At 43.0% G+C, this 13,702-nt stretch overlaps 1 protein-coding gene across 1 annotated transcript in view; it reads right to left on the bottom strand.

Moving 5' to 3' along the window:
• trim8b (tripartite motif containing 8b) overlaps positions 1 to 13,314 on the bottom strand; it is a 76,408-nt gene extending 63,094 nt beyond the window's left edge. Inside the window, 1 exon segment of the mRNA XM_070876483.1 lies at positions 11,702 to 13,314. Within this exon segment, the coding sequence (XP_070732584.1) occupies positions 11,702 to 12,313 (612 nt within the window). The 5' untranslated portion in view covers positions 12,314 to 13,314.
• Positions 13,315 to 13,702: the final 388 nt, after the last annotated feature.

Here is a 13,702-nt window from a genome sequence, read left to right on the forward strand (position 1 = left end):
GTAACTAGCAGAGTGAACAAGGGAGAACCAGTGGATGTGGTGTATTTGGACTTTCAAAAGACTTTTGATAAGGTCCCGCACCAGAGATTGGTGTGCAAAATCAAAGCACATGGTTTTGGGGGTAATGTACGGACGTGAATAGAGAACTGGTTGGCAGACAGGAAGCAGAGAGTCGGGATAAATGGGACTCCAGCTCTTTACAATATACATTAATGATTTAGATGAAGGAATTGAGTGTAATATCTCCAAGTTTGCAGATGACAATAAACTGGGTGGCGGTGTGAGCTGTAAGGAGGACGCTAAGAGGCTGCAGGGTGACTTGGACAGGTTAGGTAAGTGGGCAAATGCATGGCAGATGCAGTATAATGTGGATAAATGTGAGGTTATCCATTTTGGGGGCAAAAACACAAAGGCAGAATATTATCTGAATAGCGGCAGATTACGAAAAGAGGAGGTGCAACGAGATCTGGGTGTCATGGTTCATCAGTCATTGAAAGTTGACATGCAGGTACAGCAGGCGGTGAAGAAGGCAAATGGTATGTTGGCCTTCATAGCAAGGGGATTTGAGTATAGGAGCAGGGAGGTCTTACTGCAGTTGTACAGGAGCCTTGGTGAGGCCTCACCTGGAATAGTGTGTTCAGTTTTGGTCTCCTAATCTGAGGAAGGACATTCTTGCGAAGGTTCACCAGACTGATTCCAAGGATGGCTGGAATGACATGAGGAGAGACTGGATCAACTGGGCCTTTATTCACTAGAGTTTAGAAGGAAGAGAGGGGATCTCACAGAAACACAAGATTCTGACGGGACTGGACAGGTTAGATGCGGGAAGAATATTCCCGATGTTGGGAAAGTCCAGAACCAGGGGACATAGTCTTAGGATAAGGGGTAGTCCATTTAGGACTGAGATGAGGAGAAACTTCTTCACTCAGAGTTGTTAACCTGTGGAATTCCCTGCCGCAGAGAGTTGCTGATGCCAGTTCATTGGATATAGTCAATAGCGAGTTAGATATGTCCCTTATGACAAAAGAGATCAAGGGGTATGGAGAGAAAGCAGGAAAGGGGTACTGAGGGAATGATCAGCCATGATCTTATTGAATGGCGGTGCAGGCTCAAAGGGCCTACCCCTGCACCTATTTTCTATGTTTCTTTTTTTCCCCCCTTTCCATTTGTCTGCAATTTTCCACTGATTATTTTTGGTATCTTTGTCTATTAAGCAATTTGCAAGTCATTTAATACATTAAGTGCCTCGGTTGGTTCTCTCTCCCCCCCCCCACCCCCCCACTTGTATCTATTGCACCCCTAATCTCTTAGTCTTCAGTCTGATCTGATGAAGGGTACATGTCATAACTGGTCTTTTCTCATTACCGATGCTGGCCCATCAGCTATGTATTTCCAGCGTTTTCTGTTCTCTTCTACTCAAGAACTAGACTGTGTTTTATTTGAAAAGGACATTCTGGTGAATTTACAAGGCTGCTCAGAAAACACTGGGCATTTTTTTCTGGCTTTTGTATGCAAATGGGATTCAAGATAGAATTTGCATCAATATAAAAAAACACCCTATAGCCAAGGCCAGTGATTTGTGGCTTTCACAACAAAAAGGACAGAAATCACCAAACACAATCCCCAAAATGTTGGTAAGAACTCAGAATCTTACATGATAAAAATGGAGTTTGACAGTCACCAATTATACATGGAAAGAGCTCCAGAATACAATCCTCAGTACACAGTGGCAAGAGTCCATGTAAAACAGACCGAATCAGAATCCATAAACCAATGACCATTTCTATGGTAATAAAGAGAAAATGCTGGAAGCACTCAGCAGGTCAAGCGGCATCTGTGGAATGAGGAACAGAGTTAACGTTTCAGGTCGATGACCTTTCAGCAGAACCCTTCAGACCTGCAGAGTGTTTCCAGCATTTTCCGATTTTATTGCAGATTTCCAGCATCCGTAGCATTTCACCACGTCCATCTATGGTGCTTGCCGCAAACAACAGTGGCAGAAAGCTTACTTTTGATAGCATTGCCAGGGAAACCACGGGATATTGGTTACCAAAGCACTGCATTATCAATTGGCAGAGCTGCAGGCTTGTTCTTCAGATTCTTCTATATCGAGTTCCAAATGTCAACTGATCTGCGACGAGGTCATGCCAAAATGGAGTTGCGAAGTGGCAGGCAGGGGGACGATGAGGAAAGAAAGCTTCAACACACGCCACTCTGACATACTTTCTAGTGATTTCAGTAGCCAAGAGTGAGATGATCAGCAGGTTGTCCTTGTTTTAGGAAAGTGTAAAACGCTGTTTTATATTCTTAACGCCATGAAAACTGGGATGGAATAACTAACACACACCCTTCATCTTCTCCACCCTGCTGCAGATGCAAGAGAAGAACAACAATACCCGGACAAGAAATGCATTTCCTTTTGATCCCTGAACGAGGTCCATTAGCTTGGTATTATTCTGCTTCAAGATATACAACCAAAACACTACTACTCCTGCACAATGACATCCTATAGGAAAGTGCCTCTGTTTAAGCATAAAGGTTCAAGTTACTAGTGCATTAACTCAAAATTTCTAATCTGCAAGGCAGATAGAAATCATCCCAAAACACACGATTAAGGAACCTGCCTTAAATTTGAAAAACAGCTGGTGGCAATTTGACACAGAAGTCTAGTAAGGCTCCAGCACTTAAATTAACGTTCGGCACTTTCTGTCTCTTGCTACAGATCTTTCAAACCACACCACCAATAGACTTCCAAGTCACAAACTACGAGATACCAGTCGTTTTTGCCCGATCGCAATTGCACGGGCATTCATGTATTATAAAACAGAGAAAGAACAGATGGTGCAACAGTCACCAACCTTAAAAACTGCGATACAATATATACTGCAGGGATATAAAGCAGTGAACTGCTGCAGAAAATAAAGTGATTATACTGCAGTACCTGCCATGTGATCAGAATTACCCGAGGTCAAAAACCCCCACATTTTATTATATCCGTGCACCCATATCGCGAAGCGCTATGCCCCCAACACTACTGGTAAAACTAGCTGAGAGAGAGAAAGAGAAAGAGAAAGAGAAAGAGAAAAAGAGAAAGAGAGAGAGAGAGAGAGAGAGAGAGAAAGCTGAATTTCAGTTTAGACCCCTTGTAAAACATTGAGATATACACCAGGGAATCAATTTTGGGGGGGGGTTCAATGTCCATATAAGCAGCTTAAGCTTTTCACTTGTGGTTTATGATGTGATTAGACCATTGCAGCCCAGTCAAATGAAAACTGGATACCCTCCTCAACTATACACATCAGTATATTCCCTCGCTATCTCTATCACTATATTGCTGCATGCTGACATCTTGTGCTGGGGGGATTTATGGATAGGCTCCATTTTCAGGGCTTTATTATTTTTTTGGCCCAAATTCAATTAATCTCCAGTATCTCAGGGCCTTACCTCATCAGAATTTTCAAGGAGACAGTTTGTCTTGCACCAGAGTCTTTTGACCGGATGACTAATTTCATACAAGACAATGTATTCTCTATACAGGATTTATACAAAGAGTAGATGCAGTTCTGGCACAAGGAAAATGCAATTTTTGTTAATGCCATGGTTCAAAGAGGAAAAACATCTATCGTGTAGGAAAAAGAAATCAAGTTGTTCAGTGCGAGGAGATTGAGGAATTCAGTAGTTGACCTCAAAAATATAAAATTTCTCACCAACCTTTTTTACGGTTATAAGCTCGGGAACTCCCTCCCTAAACCTCCCTTTCCACTTTAAGATGCTCCTTAAAACCTACCTCTTTGACCAAGCTTTTGGCCATCTGCCGTAATTTCTTATGTGGCTCGGTGTCAATTTTTTGTTGTTATCTTATTACACTCCTGTGAAGCACCTTGGGATGTTTTACTAGGTTAAAGGTGCTACATAAATACAAGCTGTTGTTGTTATCTACCCACCCACAAAACCAGAACCTCAGATCAGCCTGGTCGCAATTTTTTTTTTAAAGTAGGTGTTGAATGGCTTCACCATCACAATGTGACTGACCAGCCAAAATCTTGCAGCTATGTTAATGAATCACGGTGAAATGTTCAGAATGGTGGTGTGTTGGGTGTTGGGGGGGGGGGGGGGGGGGGAGGGGGGGGGGGGAAAAAGAGAGCCAGAGTAGCAAAGAACTCTGTTTCCTTCTACATCATTCTAGTACCAGCAACGTAAAGTCAAACATACGCAGTGGAAACACAAGAGAGTGGGTGGGGTGTTAGCACAATGTGCACATACAACCTGCAGGGTTCAGGTTTGCCCATAGCAATGTCATATAATCCTCAATACAGCCTGGCACCAATCCAGCTTTGGTTAAAAGAAAATATAAAATAAAAGCTTTTCTCCCTTCTAAGATCTTTTCCTTCCCCGCATTTTTCGTCATGAAACAACGCACACTCTACACAAAGGCTTTAGTTTGAAGCTGGAGATTCCTGATTATAAACCAGTTTTGTTCCCTGGGTGTAGCCTCAGATGCAGCAAAGAATAAGAGATTTTGACTGAAAAAGGAAGACGACTCTCACTGAAGTATTTACACTGCCCCAGGTTAGTGACATGAAAGCAACATAACAACCAGCTCATTCCCTGCCCGCAAACAAACTCGCTGACATGCTCTTTCCTTTACCTCAAACAAGGTAAATGCGAGCACCTAGAATTTATCCAACATGCATAAGATAGATGGACAAGAATCAACACTCTTGCCTTCCAAGATGACCAGATGGATGTAAAGCAAATCTGTTAATGAGTGGGTTAGTGCTGTAACTGATGATCTAGTGCTGGAGACCAGTGAAGTCTGCAAGGGGCTCCAATGGATATTTTAGCTCCCTTTTAGAATTGAGGCAGGAGATGGTGTTTCCTAAAGTGTGTCCAAACTATGAGCAGCATTAAATCCAAAGTACTAGCGATGCGTCAATGCATACAAAAACATTTTTACAGCATTTTAGTTGGCTGTTTCTTACATCAATAATAGAAATAGGCTCACATTTAGAATCCCCACATCACGTGACAAGTTCCTCATCTCAGTGGGTCGTCAAAACAAAAAGGCAGTGAAGAGGCAATGTATTTTTTCACAAAAAGGGGGTGGGAGTGAACAAACCACTGAGATGGTAGTGAGGAGGGGAAGCAAACTAGTGGGACTGCAGGGAAAGTCACAGGGAGACACTGGTAACAGTAGATAAAACAATATAATCCAATTTTTAGATGCAGTTCCTATGAGTGTTATTTAGTGCTGTCCGCAACCATGGACTAAACTGATTATCGAGGGGTGCTAAACTGCCAAACACACCCATGCTAGACCAGAAATGTCCCACAGAAGTAACAAGTGTCAGACAATGACTATCTCTTTACAATTGCCTCCAACCACCTCCCCATGACATTCAACAGCATCACTATCGTCGAATCCCCCATCATTATCATGAGGGTCACCAGTGACCAGAAACTAAGCTGAACCAACCACTTAAGTAATGTGGCAACAAGAGCCGGTTAGGGGCTGGACATTCTGTGGCGAGTGACTCACCTCCTGACTCCCCAAAGCCTTTCCACCACCAACAAGGCACAAGTCAAGAGTGTGATGGAATACTTCCCACTTGCCTGGATGGGTGCAGCTCCAACAACACTCAAGAAGCTCGACAGCATCCAGGACAAAGAAGCCCACTTGATCGGCACCCCATCCACCACCTTAAACATTCACTCCCTCCACCACCGGCTCAACATGGCTGCAGCGCGAACCAGCTACAAGATGCACTGCAGCAACTCGTCAAGGCTTCTTTGACAGCACCTCCCAAACCCGCGATCTCCAACACATAGAAAGACAAGGGCAGCAGGCGCTTGGGAACACTACCACTTCCAAGTTGCACACCATCCTGACTTGGAAATATATCACTGTTCCTTCATCATCACTGGATCAAAATCTTGGAACTCCCTCCCTAACAGCACTGTGGGAGCACTTTCACCACATGGACTGCAGTGGCTCAAGGTGGCGGCTCACCACCATCTTCTCAAGGGCAGTTAGGGATGGGGCAATAAACACTGGCCTTGCCAGCGATGCCCATATGCCGTGAATAAATAAATAAAAAATTTAATTACTAAGCAGAAAGAGGAAGAAGGAAAAGATACAGTACCTCTCACAAATATCCAATTTCCCCAATTCTCTGTACGATCCTGGTTGAAAACTATACCTTCAACAGAAAATAGCACTGCATGCTCTGGCTAGCCTCTACCTGGTTAAGCAATACATCACACCATCATAATGAGCGACAGAGATGCATGAACATGGCTGAAACTAACTGGCATGGTCACAGATGGCAAACCTCGAGACCCTCCCATTGGTAGCTAATTGGATCGGGAAGTATTGACTTTGGCAGTGCAAACAGCTTCAAGTTGGCTACTTTCCACTAGCCAATTAAACAAAATACTGACAACATTTCTGGTTGGCTTATGCTTCTCTTGATCTTTTAGCCAAGCAACCTTAATCCATTAGTCAGATCGGTGCAAGTAGTCATCCTTCATTTTGATGCATTTTTGTTGGCACTGCAGTCTAGTTCAGACAGCAAAGCACTCCAAACATCAACTGCTATCCCACTGCCCACTGCCCTCGCCATTACCCAGATTCAAGCAGTTTCCAGTAGGCAGGAGACACAGGACTGATGTTTCAGTGGGATGCTGTCTAATCCGGAATGCATCAGTCGTAACTACATGCTGCAGAGCAGAGATAGCTAAACAAGCCAGCCCTGGAAATTAATTTATAGATATGCCAACATACAGAGTGCCTGCTCTTTAGAAAACACATTCACAAGTGCATATTCCATTTCTCCTGCCCTCTCCCTCCACTCTTCAATACAGAGGCCTGTGGAGGGAGGTGGGAGCTGGAAACAATGAGGGGGGCTTAAAAAAAGCAATAAAGTGCAACAGAAATAGTATGAAGGAAGAATACAAATCCCCACTTTAAACCCTGGAATATATCTTGCATTGAAACATACAAGATACTGAGGGGGCTCGACAAGGTAGATGCAGAAAAGATGTTTCCCCTCGTGTGGGAAATCTAGAACTAGGGAGCATAGTTTCAGAATAAGGGGCCGCCCATTTAAAAAGGAGATGAGGAGGAATTTCTTCTCTCAGAGGGTCATAAATCTGTGGAATTCACTGCCCCAGAGAGCTGTGGAGGCTGGGTCATTGAATATATTTAAGGTGGAGATAGATAGAAGATTTTTGAGCAATAAGGGAGTCGAAGGTTATGGGGAGCGGGCAGGGAAGTGGAGTGGAAGCCAAGATCAGATCTTATTAAATGTTGGAGCAGACCTACTCCTGCTCCTATTCATTATGTTTTTATGTTCTTATGCCAAGTTAGTGGGGAGCACTTTAACTGGCCCCAGGTGGGGCAGGGAGGAAGGAGGACAGAAGTCCTACTTCCTTCACTATCCAGTGACCTCCATTGAAAACTATGAATTTTATGGAAAGCACCAATGTCAAGAGAGGATAAATCTGGGCTTGGCCACGATGCCCCCACTGTGAATAGATTGTGTAACTATCGTCGTACCAGAAGGGCTGTCAGCACCAGGTCACCCCACCCATAAGGGAAGGGGAAACAGGATTGGGGGGGGAAAGAGGGCGGAGGACATGAAAGACATTTCTGAAATAATGCCAAGTGAACAGCAATAAATCATATTCTATTCCTTTAAACTACTGAAATAACAAAGTTGGTGCACAGAACAACCTTTCGAGTTGAGCATTCAATTAACTACATGGGATGGGTGACAAGGACCTCATGCTGTCAGACTGGAGGCCAATGAAGGAAAAACAAAAACGGCAGTTTTATTTTGACTATCAAAAGGCTCCAAAATTCAAAGTTGTCTCTTGTTTCCATTTTAAACATTTCGCTGCATTTCGTTTGGACGAAAGATAAAGGTGGTTTTCAGTTTCAGCTCCAGACAAAGACACAGCAAAAACCGGGGACCATTGCTGAAGCGAGTCTTCACAGGCCTCGCTACAGTTTGCTAGTTAAAAAACACATTTTGCAAACCCACGGCTAGCCAAGCTGCATTTTTTTTTCCCCTCCCAATAGAAATGCTGGCAGGCCCATCTCACTCAACAAAAATGATGTTTGTTACAGCAACAATGGCTCTGCCGCTCTGCAGAGCAGGGAGCTGAATGATCACGTCAAACCAACTGAGAACCGTGGCCACACTGACTAGCTCTGTGATTAATCAATTGTTTACATTTCAGTCACTTCAAATTTGACAATGATTAAAAGATTTAATACAATGACCAACCCAGCCTGTGTTAGGCCAGGATTGCTGCAAACCACTTATGAAAAATGCCAATAAAATATCTGCTTGGTAAATAGATTCCCCAACCCCTCCTCCCCTGGCCTGCTGATCCAAGATGACTGATAGATTTAGGTCAATGAACTTTTAGGACCTAGCTGGAACTGATCCACTTTGCCTCACAGTTGAAGCGACCCGGAAACAGCCTTGGCTGTTAAGAGATTTTTGTGTTTGTTTTCGTAGGTAAATTTAGTTCAAGTTTCCTTAAATTGTTTGGTCCAGGAACAAGCAGAATTGATGGATTTAAAAATAAACAAGTTACACTGGTTCCTGACAAAACAATGAGGAAACTTAGCAAAACAAAAAAAAAGGGAAATCACACAGCATTTGGATATGGCCGCCTGATATTCCATTCTATTGAAGCTGGCTACAGAATGGATAGCATGGAGTCTTCGTTCAATAGCTTAAGCTTCTCATTTGGACCCAGACTCCTTGTTGCAGTCATTATACTCACTGTGGCTCCCTGACAAGAGAAGCAAACTGCATTGGTCTTCAAAATGGCTGCCTGATCTTATCCACGGTTACAGAAATTGTGGAAATTCCAAGATCATCACAACTGCGATGTCATCTGTTCACAGCAGAAGCATAACAAGGAACAGAAAGCAAATACTTCCCAAACCCTCATCATCCACAGACCTCAGGGTGGGCTGTGCCCCTTTAAAAAAAGGTCTCAAACAAGAAATAAATAAATCCAACAGGAACACTGCAAAGTAACCAGTTTTTTAAAAAATTTAAATGTAAAAATAAAAGCACTTTCAAAAAAAAAAGGTTCCGAACCAGGATCAACAGAATATGTCCCTTTCAAAGTCAGATTTAATTAGTTGAGTGATCCCACAAAGCTCAGGATGAATGGGAGTAAAACACTTCCCAAAACATCGCATGACTTCCAGCAGCAAGCTTTTGTTATTGGTGTTGCTGACTTCATAAATTCAGGAAAATTGCAGCAGTGACTCTGCATTTCTGAACTTAATCTGACCTTCCACACCTGCATCCCTATCTGTCCACACAAGGCTGGCATTGCCATTAGCTCAGTGAAAAATGCTAACATTTAGCTAATGGAGCGTTCTCTGTGACCTCCAAACTAAACTGTCGAATGGATTTACACTGATGAACACTGATACAGGCCCAAAATCTTAAATGCCATTCCCAACTTCACTTAAATTCTGGCATCAAAAACTGGCTCCCAAACAGTTGCCAAGAGTGCAGAGATATTCAGGGCTGCTGAAACTATTGATAAAGGATGGTCACTTTGGGCTTCTAGATTAACAAACTTACCTCTCTGGAATCAATTGGCCAAATATTTTGAGTATTTTTATGGGGTTGGAGGGGGGGGGATAATAAGAAGTGAATCAAACATTTAAAAAATGGGATGGATGAATTTAGTAACAGAAGTGAAAAGAGATGAAATAATTAAAACAAAGTCTCCTACTCAAATTGTTTAAATCGAGGCACTTGATCCAAAGTCACTCGAGAAGGACAAATCCCTTCTGATACTAAAAACCAACCAATGAGCCACAGCTTTATTTTTCCCCCAAAAGATGGGTGTACTTCATCTATAGGGCAACCAAAAACTTGTTAATTCAGAGTCTGGCTTTAGAACATTCCAGTACATGAGGAAATTATTGCTCTTGTATACATGCAATTTGTGACCAAAAATCTCACTCCAGTATATAATGCTGGTCTGTCAGAACCACAATTTAAAGGTATCAGACTAAAATTTCACTTACAATCTGACCACTAATAAAATTGAAATATATAAATTATTTAAAAAAGTGCTTTTTTAAAAAAAAACAGCTTGTAAATTAGAACACTATTCTTAACCTGTCAGGATTGCAGATACCATCATGACTGAATTGCAGAGGAACATGAAGAATGCTGCACTATAAATTACAATTGCTTCCATGTGGATAACCCCCCCCCCCCCCAGTTAATCCCAGGCAGTTTAGGCTAGGCCAGAATTTAACTCTACTGCAAGAAAACCCCATTTACCCTTTCCTCCCCAAAGCCTACAAATGTCAGCTGTTCTTTGGGAGGCGTAGTCTCCCAGTTCGAACCTGTGCAATTACAGAATTCCCTATCTAAAAGCTTTCAGTTCAATAGCTTTGAGAGAGTCTCCAGACTCGCATTTTCTCTCTGCCTATCACAGAACTCCATGCTAACATTCTGTGAAAGCAAAGTCTCAAGGAGACATCTGCTCCTGACAAGAGCTCAACATTTTTCAGTTTGATATCCCAATACATCACCTACTCCCTCATATTATAGCCCCTCTTAGCTTAACATCTCATCATTCTATAGCTGAGGAGGAAAGAAATATACAGCATTGATGAAGCCAAGAACCTCTCAATGCATTAATTTATTTGTTTAAAATTCCAAAAACACTTTCCTACCAAGTTACTGATCTTTGACTATTGCGCCACAAATGTCATTTATAATGCAAAAGATGCCCTGCGCAACACTTTAGCCCTTAAAAAGCATGAAGTAAATTAGACATGCAAAATAAAACACACAGAAAAACGATCAGATTATAAATATCAAAGACAGAGAGAGAAAATTGCTGGAACTACACAGGATCGAACTACACAGGATCAATCAGTCAGCACTTGTAATAGGCCATTCAGCCCCTCGAGTCTGCTCCACCATTCAATGAGATCATGGCTGATCTGTACCTCAACTCCATTTACCCACAGTGGTTCCATATCCTTTGATACTATTGCCTGACAAAAAAAATATCGATCTTAGTCTTGAAAGTTCCATATGTCACACCATCCACAACCTTTGGGGGGGGGGGGGGGGGGGGGGAAAGAGGGAAGGGAAAGAGAATTCCAGATTTCTACTACCTTTTGTGGTTGGGGGGGATGTTTCCTGATTTCCCTCCTAAAAGGGCCTGGCTCTAATGTTAAGATTATGTCCCCTCGTTCACAATTCCCCCACCTGTGGAAATAGTTTCTCACTGTATCTAACCCTATCGAATCGTTTTAACATTTTAAACATCTCAATCAGATCACCCCTCAAATCTTCTATACTCAAAAGGAATATAAGCCTAGTGTAGGGTCCTTCTGAAGGATCTCTAATCTGCCCCCACCAAAAAATTAGCATTTTCAGATGCTGACTTGACTTGTTGTGCATTTCCAGTTTTTAATTTCAGATTTGTAAGTTTCACTTTTTCTCTCAAACTGACTCCCTCAGGAGATGAGAAAAGACAATGGTGATTTAGTCCTCTTGCCATTAGAGAGAGAGAGAGAGAGAGAGAGAGAAAAAGGATAGATAGATAGATAGATAGATAGAAAGAAATATAGATATAGATAAACGATGAGTTATAACGCAATGTTATTGCAGGTGCAGCTGAGCCTCCTTACCCGTATCTCGTTCCTCCTGACCTCCAGGTCGCAGATGCTGTGGCCGTGGTGGCTGCCCATGTAGTAGCAGTAGCGGCACACGGCCACCTGGTCGGTCTCACAGTGCAGCAGGCGGTAGGCGTCGTGCTGCGTGCAGCTCCAGGCCCGCGCGTCGCCCGCCTCGATCAGCAGGTGGCTGCCGCTGACCGAGGCGGCCTGCAGGTGGGCACCGACGTGCGACTGGCAGCAGCCGGTGTCGCAGCGCAAGCAGACCTTCTGGGCGGGCGAGCTGCGACAGTAGCGGCAGCAGAGCGGGCTGTAGGCGGCAGAGTTGGCGGCGGCGGTGGTAGTGGAGGTGGTGGAGGAGGCAGAGTTGGCGGCGGCGTCGGCCGTGAAGGAGTTGAACTTCTCCACGATGTTGCTGAGCTTGAGATTCTTCTCGAGCGCTGGCTTCTGCGGGTAGACATTGTTGCACTCGGGGCAGCGGCTCACCGCCTCCTTGCCCCACGCCTCGCCGATGCAAGCCCGGCAGAAGTTGTGCTTGCACGGCAGCTGCACCGGCTCGACGAAGACCTGCAAGCAGATGGGGCAGAGAAGTTCTTCCTCGAAGCAGCTCTTCCAGTTTTCAGCCATCTTGGAAAAAAAGTCGTTATTTTTTTTTACTTCAAAAAAAACCCGGCCTTTTTCCTTCTCCCCAACGGCCAAAACTCCCTTTCAAAACAAAGATACGAGGGCAAAAAAATTTCCTCCGAGAGAGACCGAAAACAATCACAAAAAATCAATCTATTTTAGCCTCCAACACACACACACACCCTCCTCTCTCGCTCTCTCTCTCTATCTCTTTCCTTTCTTCTTCACAGCTTTCAACTGTCTGACTTCCTCACTGCCATCCAGCTCATAAAAGCCAATCCTCTCTCTCTCTTCCTCCCAAAAGAGATTTAAAAGGGAAATTCCAATCTTCCTGGCACCATTTAAGCTTTTTAAGGGCACAACAAATATTCCTTTTGGTTTCAAATCCACTCATTTACAGCCATCTTGATTGAGCAAGTCTTTTTTTTTGGAAACTCTGTGCCTATTTTCTTTTTTTTTCCCTCTTCCTCCTCCTGCTCCAAGGATTTTAAATCATTTATATTTATGGCACATTTTTCTTCTTTTCCCCCCACCCCCCAAACACTTCTTCCTTTTTAGCTCCCCCCTACACACACACACACACACACACACACAGACGAACACCACCCTCTTCTGTCAACTCCAAACTGTTCCGACACTCCTCCTCAAGTCCTAGATAAATCCACCAAAAAAACACGATCAGAAGAGGCGAAAATCCAATCTGCTGTTGGCTCTCATCAACATTAAAATCCAGATCTAACACACACACAAATCAGTTTGCAGCCATCTTGCTTTCTTCTTGTCTCTGCTATTTTTTTCCTCCTCTTTTTTGTATTTATATTAAAAAGGTTTCTTCTTTATATATAACCACATGCACAAAATCAGAAATAAGGCATTGATCCTCCAGTAATGGACTACAAACTTCCTCAATCATACGCAGGAAGAGGTGTAAGGGGATGGGGGGGAATTAAAAGGAGGAGGCGATGGAAAAAAAATCCGATCTGGCCTTATCATCAGAATAAAAATCCAACGCACTGCCCAAAAGGAGTTTAGCTCCCCCCTTTTGTTCGTCATGTGCTAATTCACTTTTTTTTAATATATACACAGTAGGAAAAGCCATCTGCAATTAAATAGGAAACGCCTGCTAAAAGTTGAAGCGACAATTCTCTATCTTTTAATGACACTTCTTTTAAACCAATTTTGTATTCAGGAGAGGTTTAAAATATCATAAATCGGTGCTGTTATTAAATTAATCAAATCGTTTTTTTAAAACGTCTGTTTAATTTTTAACCGAGTTTAACACATTGTCAAGATTATTAAAGTGGAAAATATACATTTTTTAATGGATTTTTTCCCATAGAAGGGACAGTATCTGACAGAAATTGTTCCATAATTATTTTGTACGCCTGCTGG

The sequence above is a fragment of the Pristiophorus japonicus genome, chromosome 3 (assembly GCF_044704955.1).
Source record: "Pristiophorus japonicus isolate sPriJap1 chromosome 3, sPriJap1.hap1, whole genome shotgun sequence".
NCBI lineage: Eukaryota > Metazoa > Chordata > Chondrichthyes > Pristiophoridae > Pristiophorus > Pristiophorus japonicus.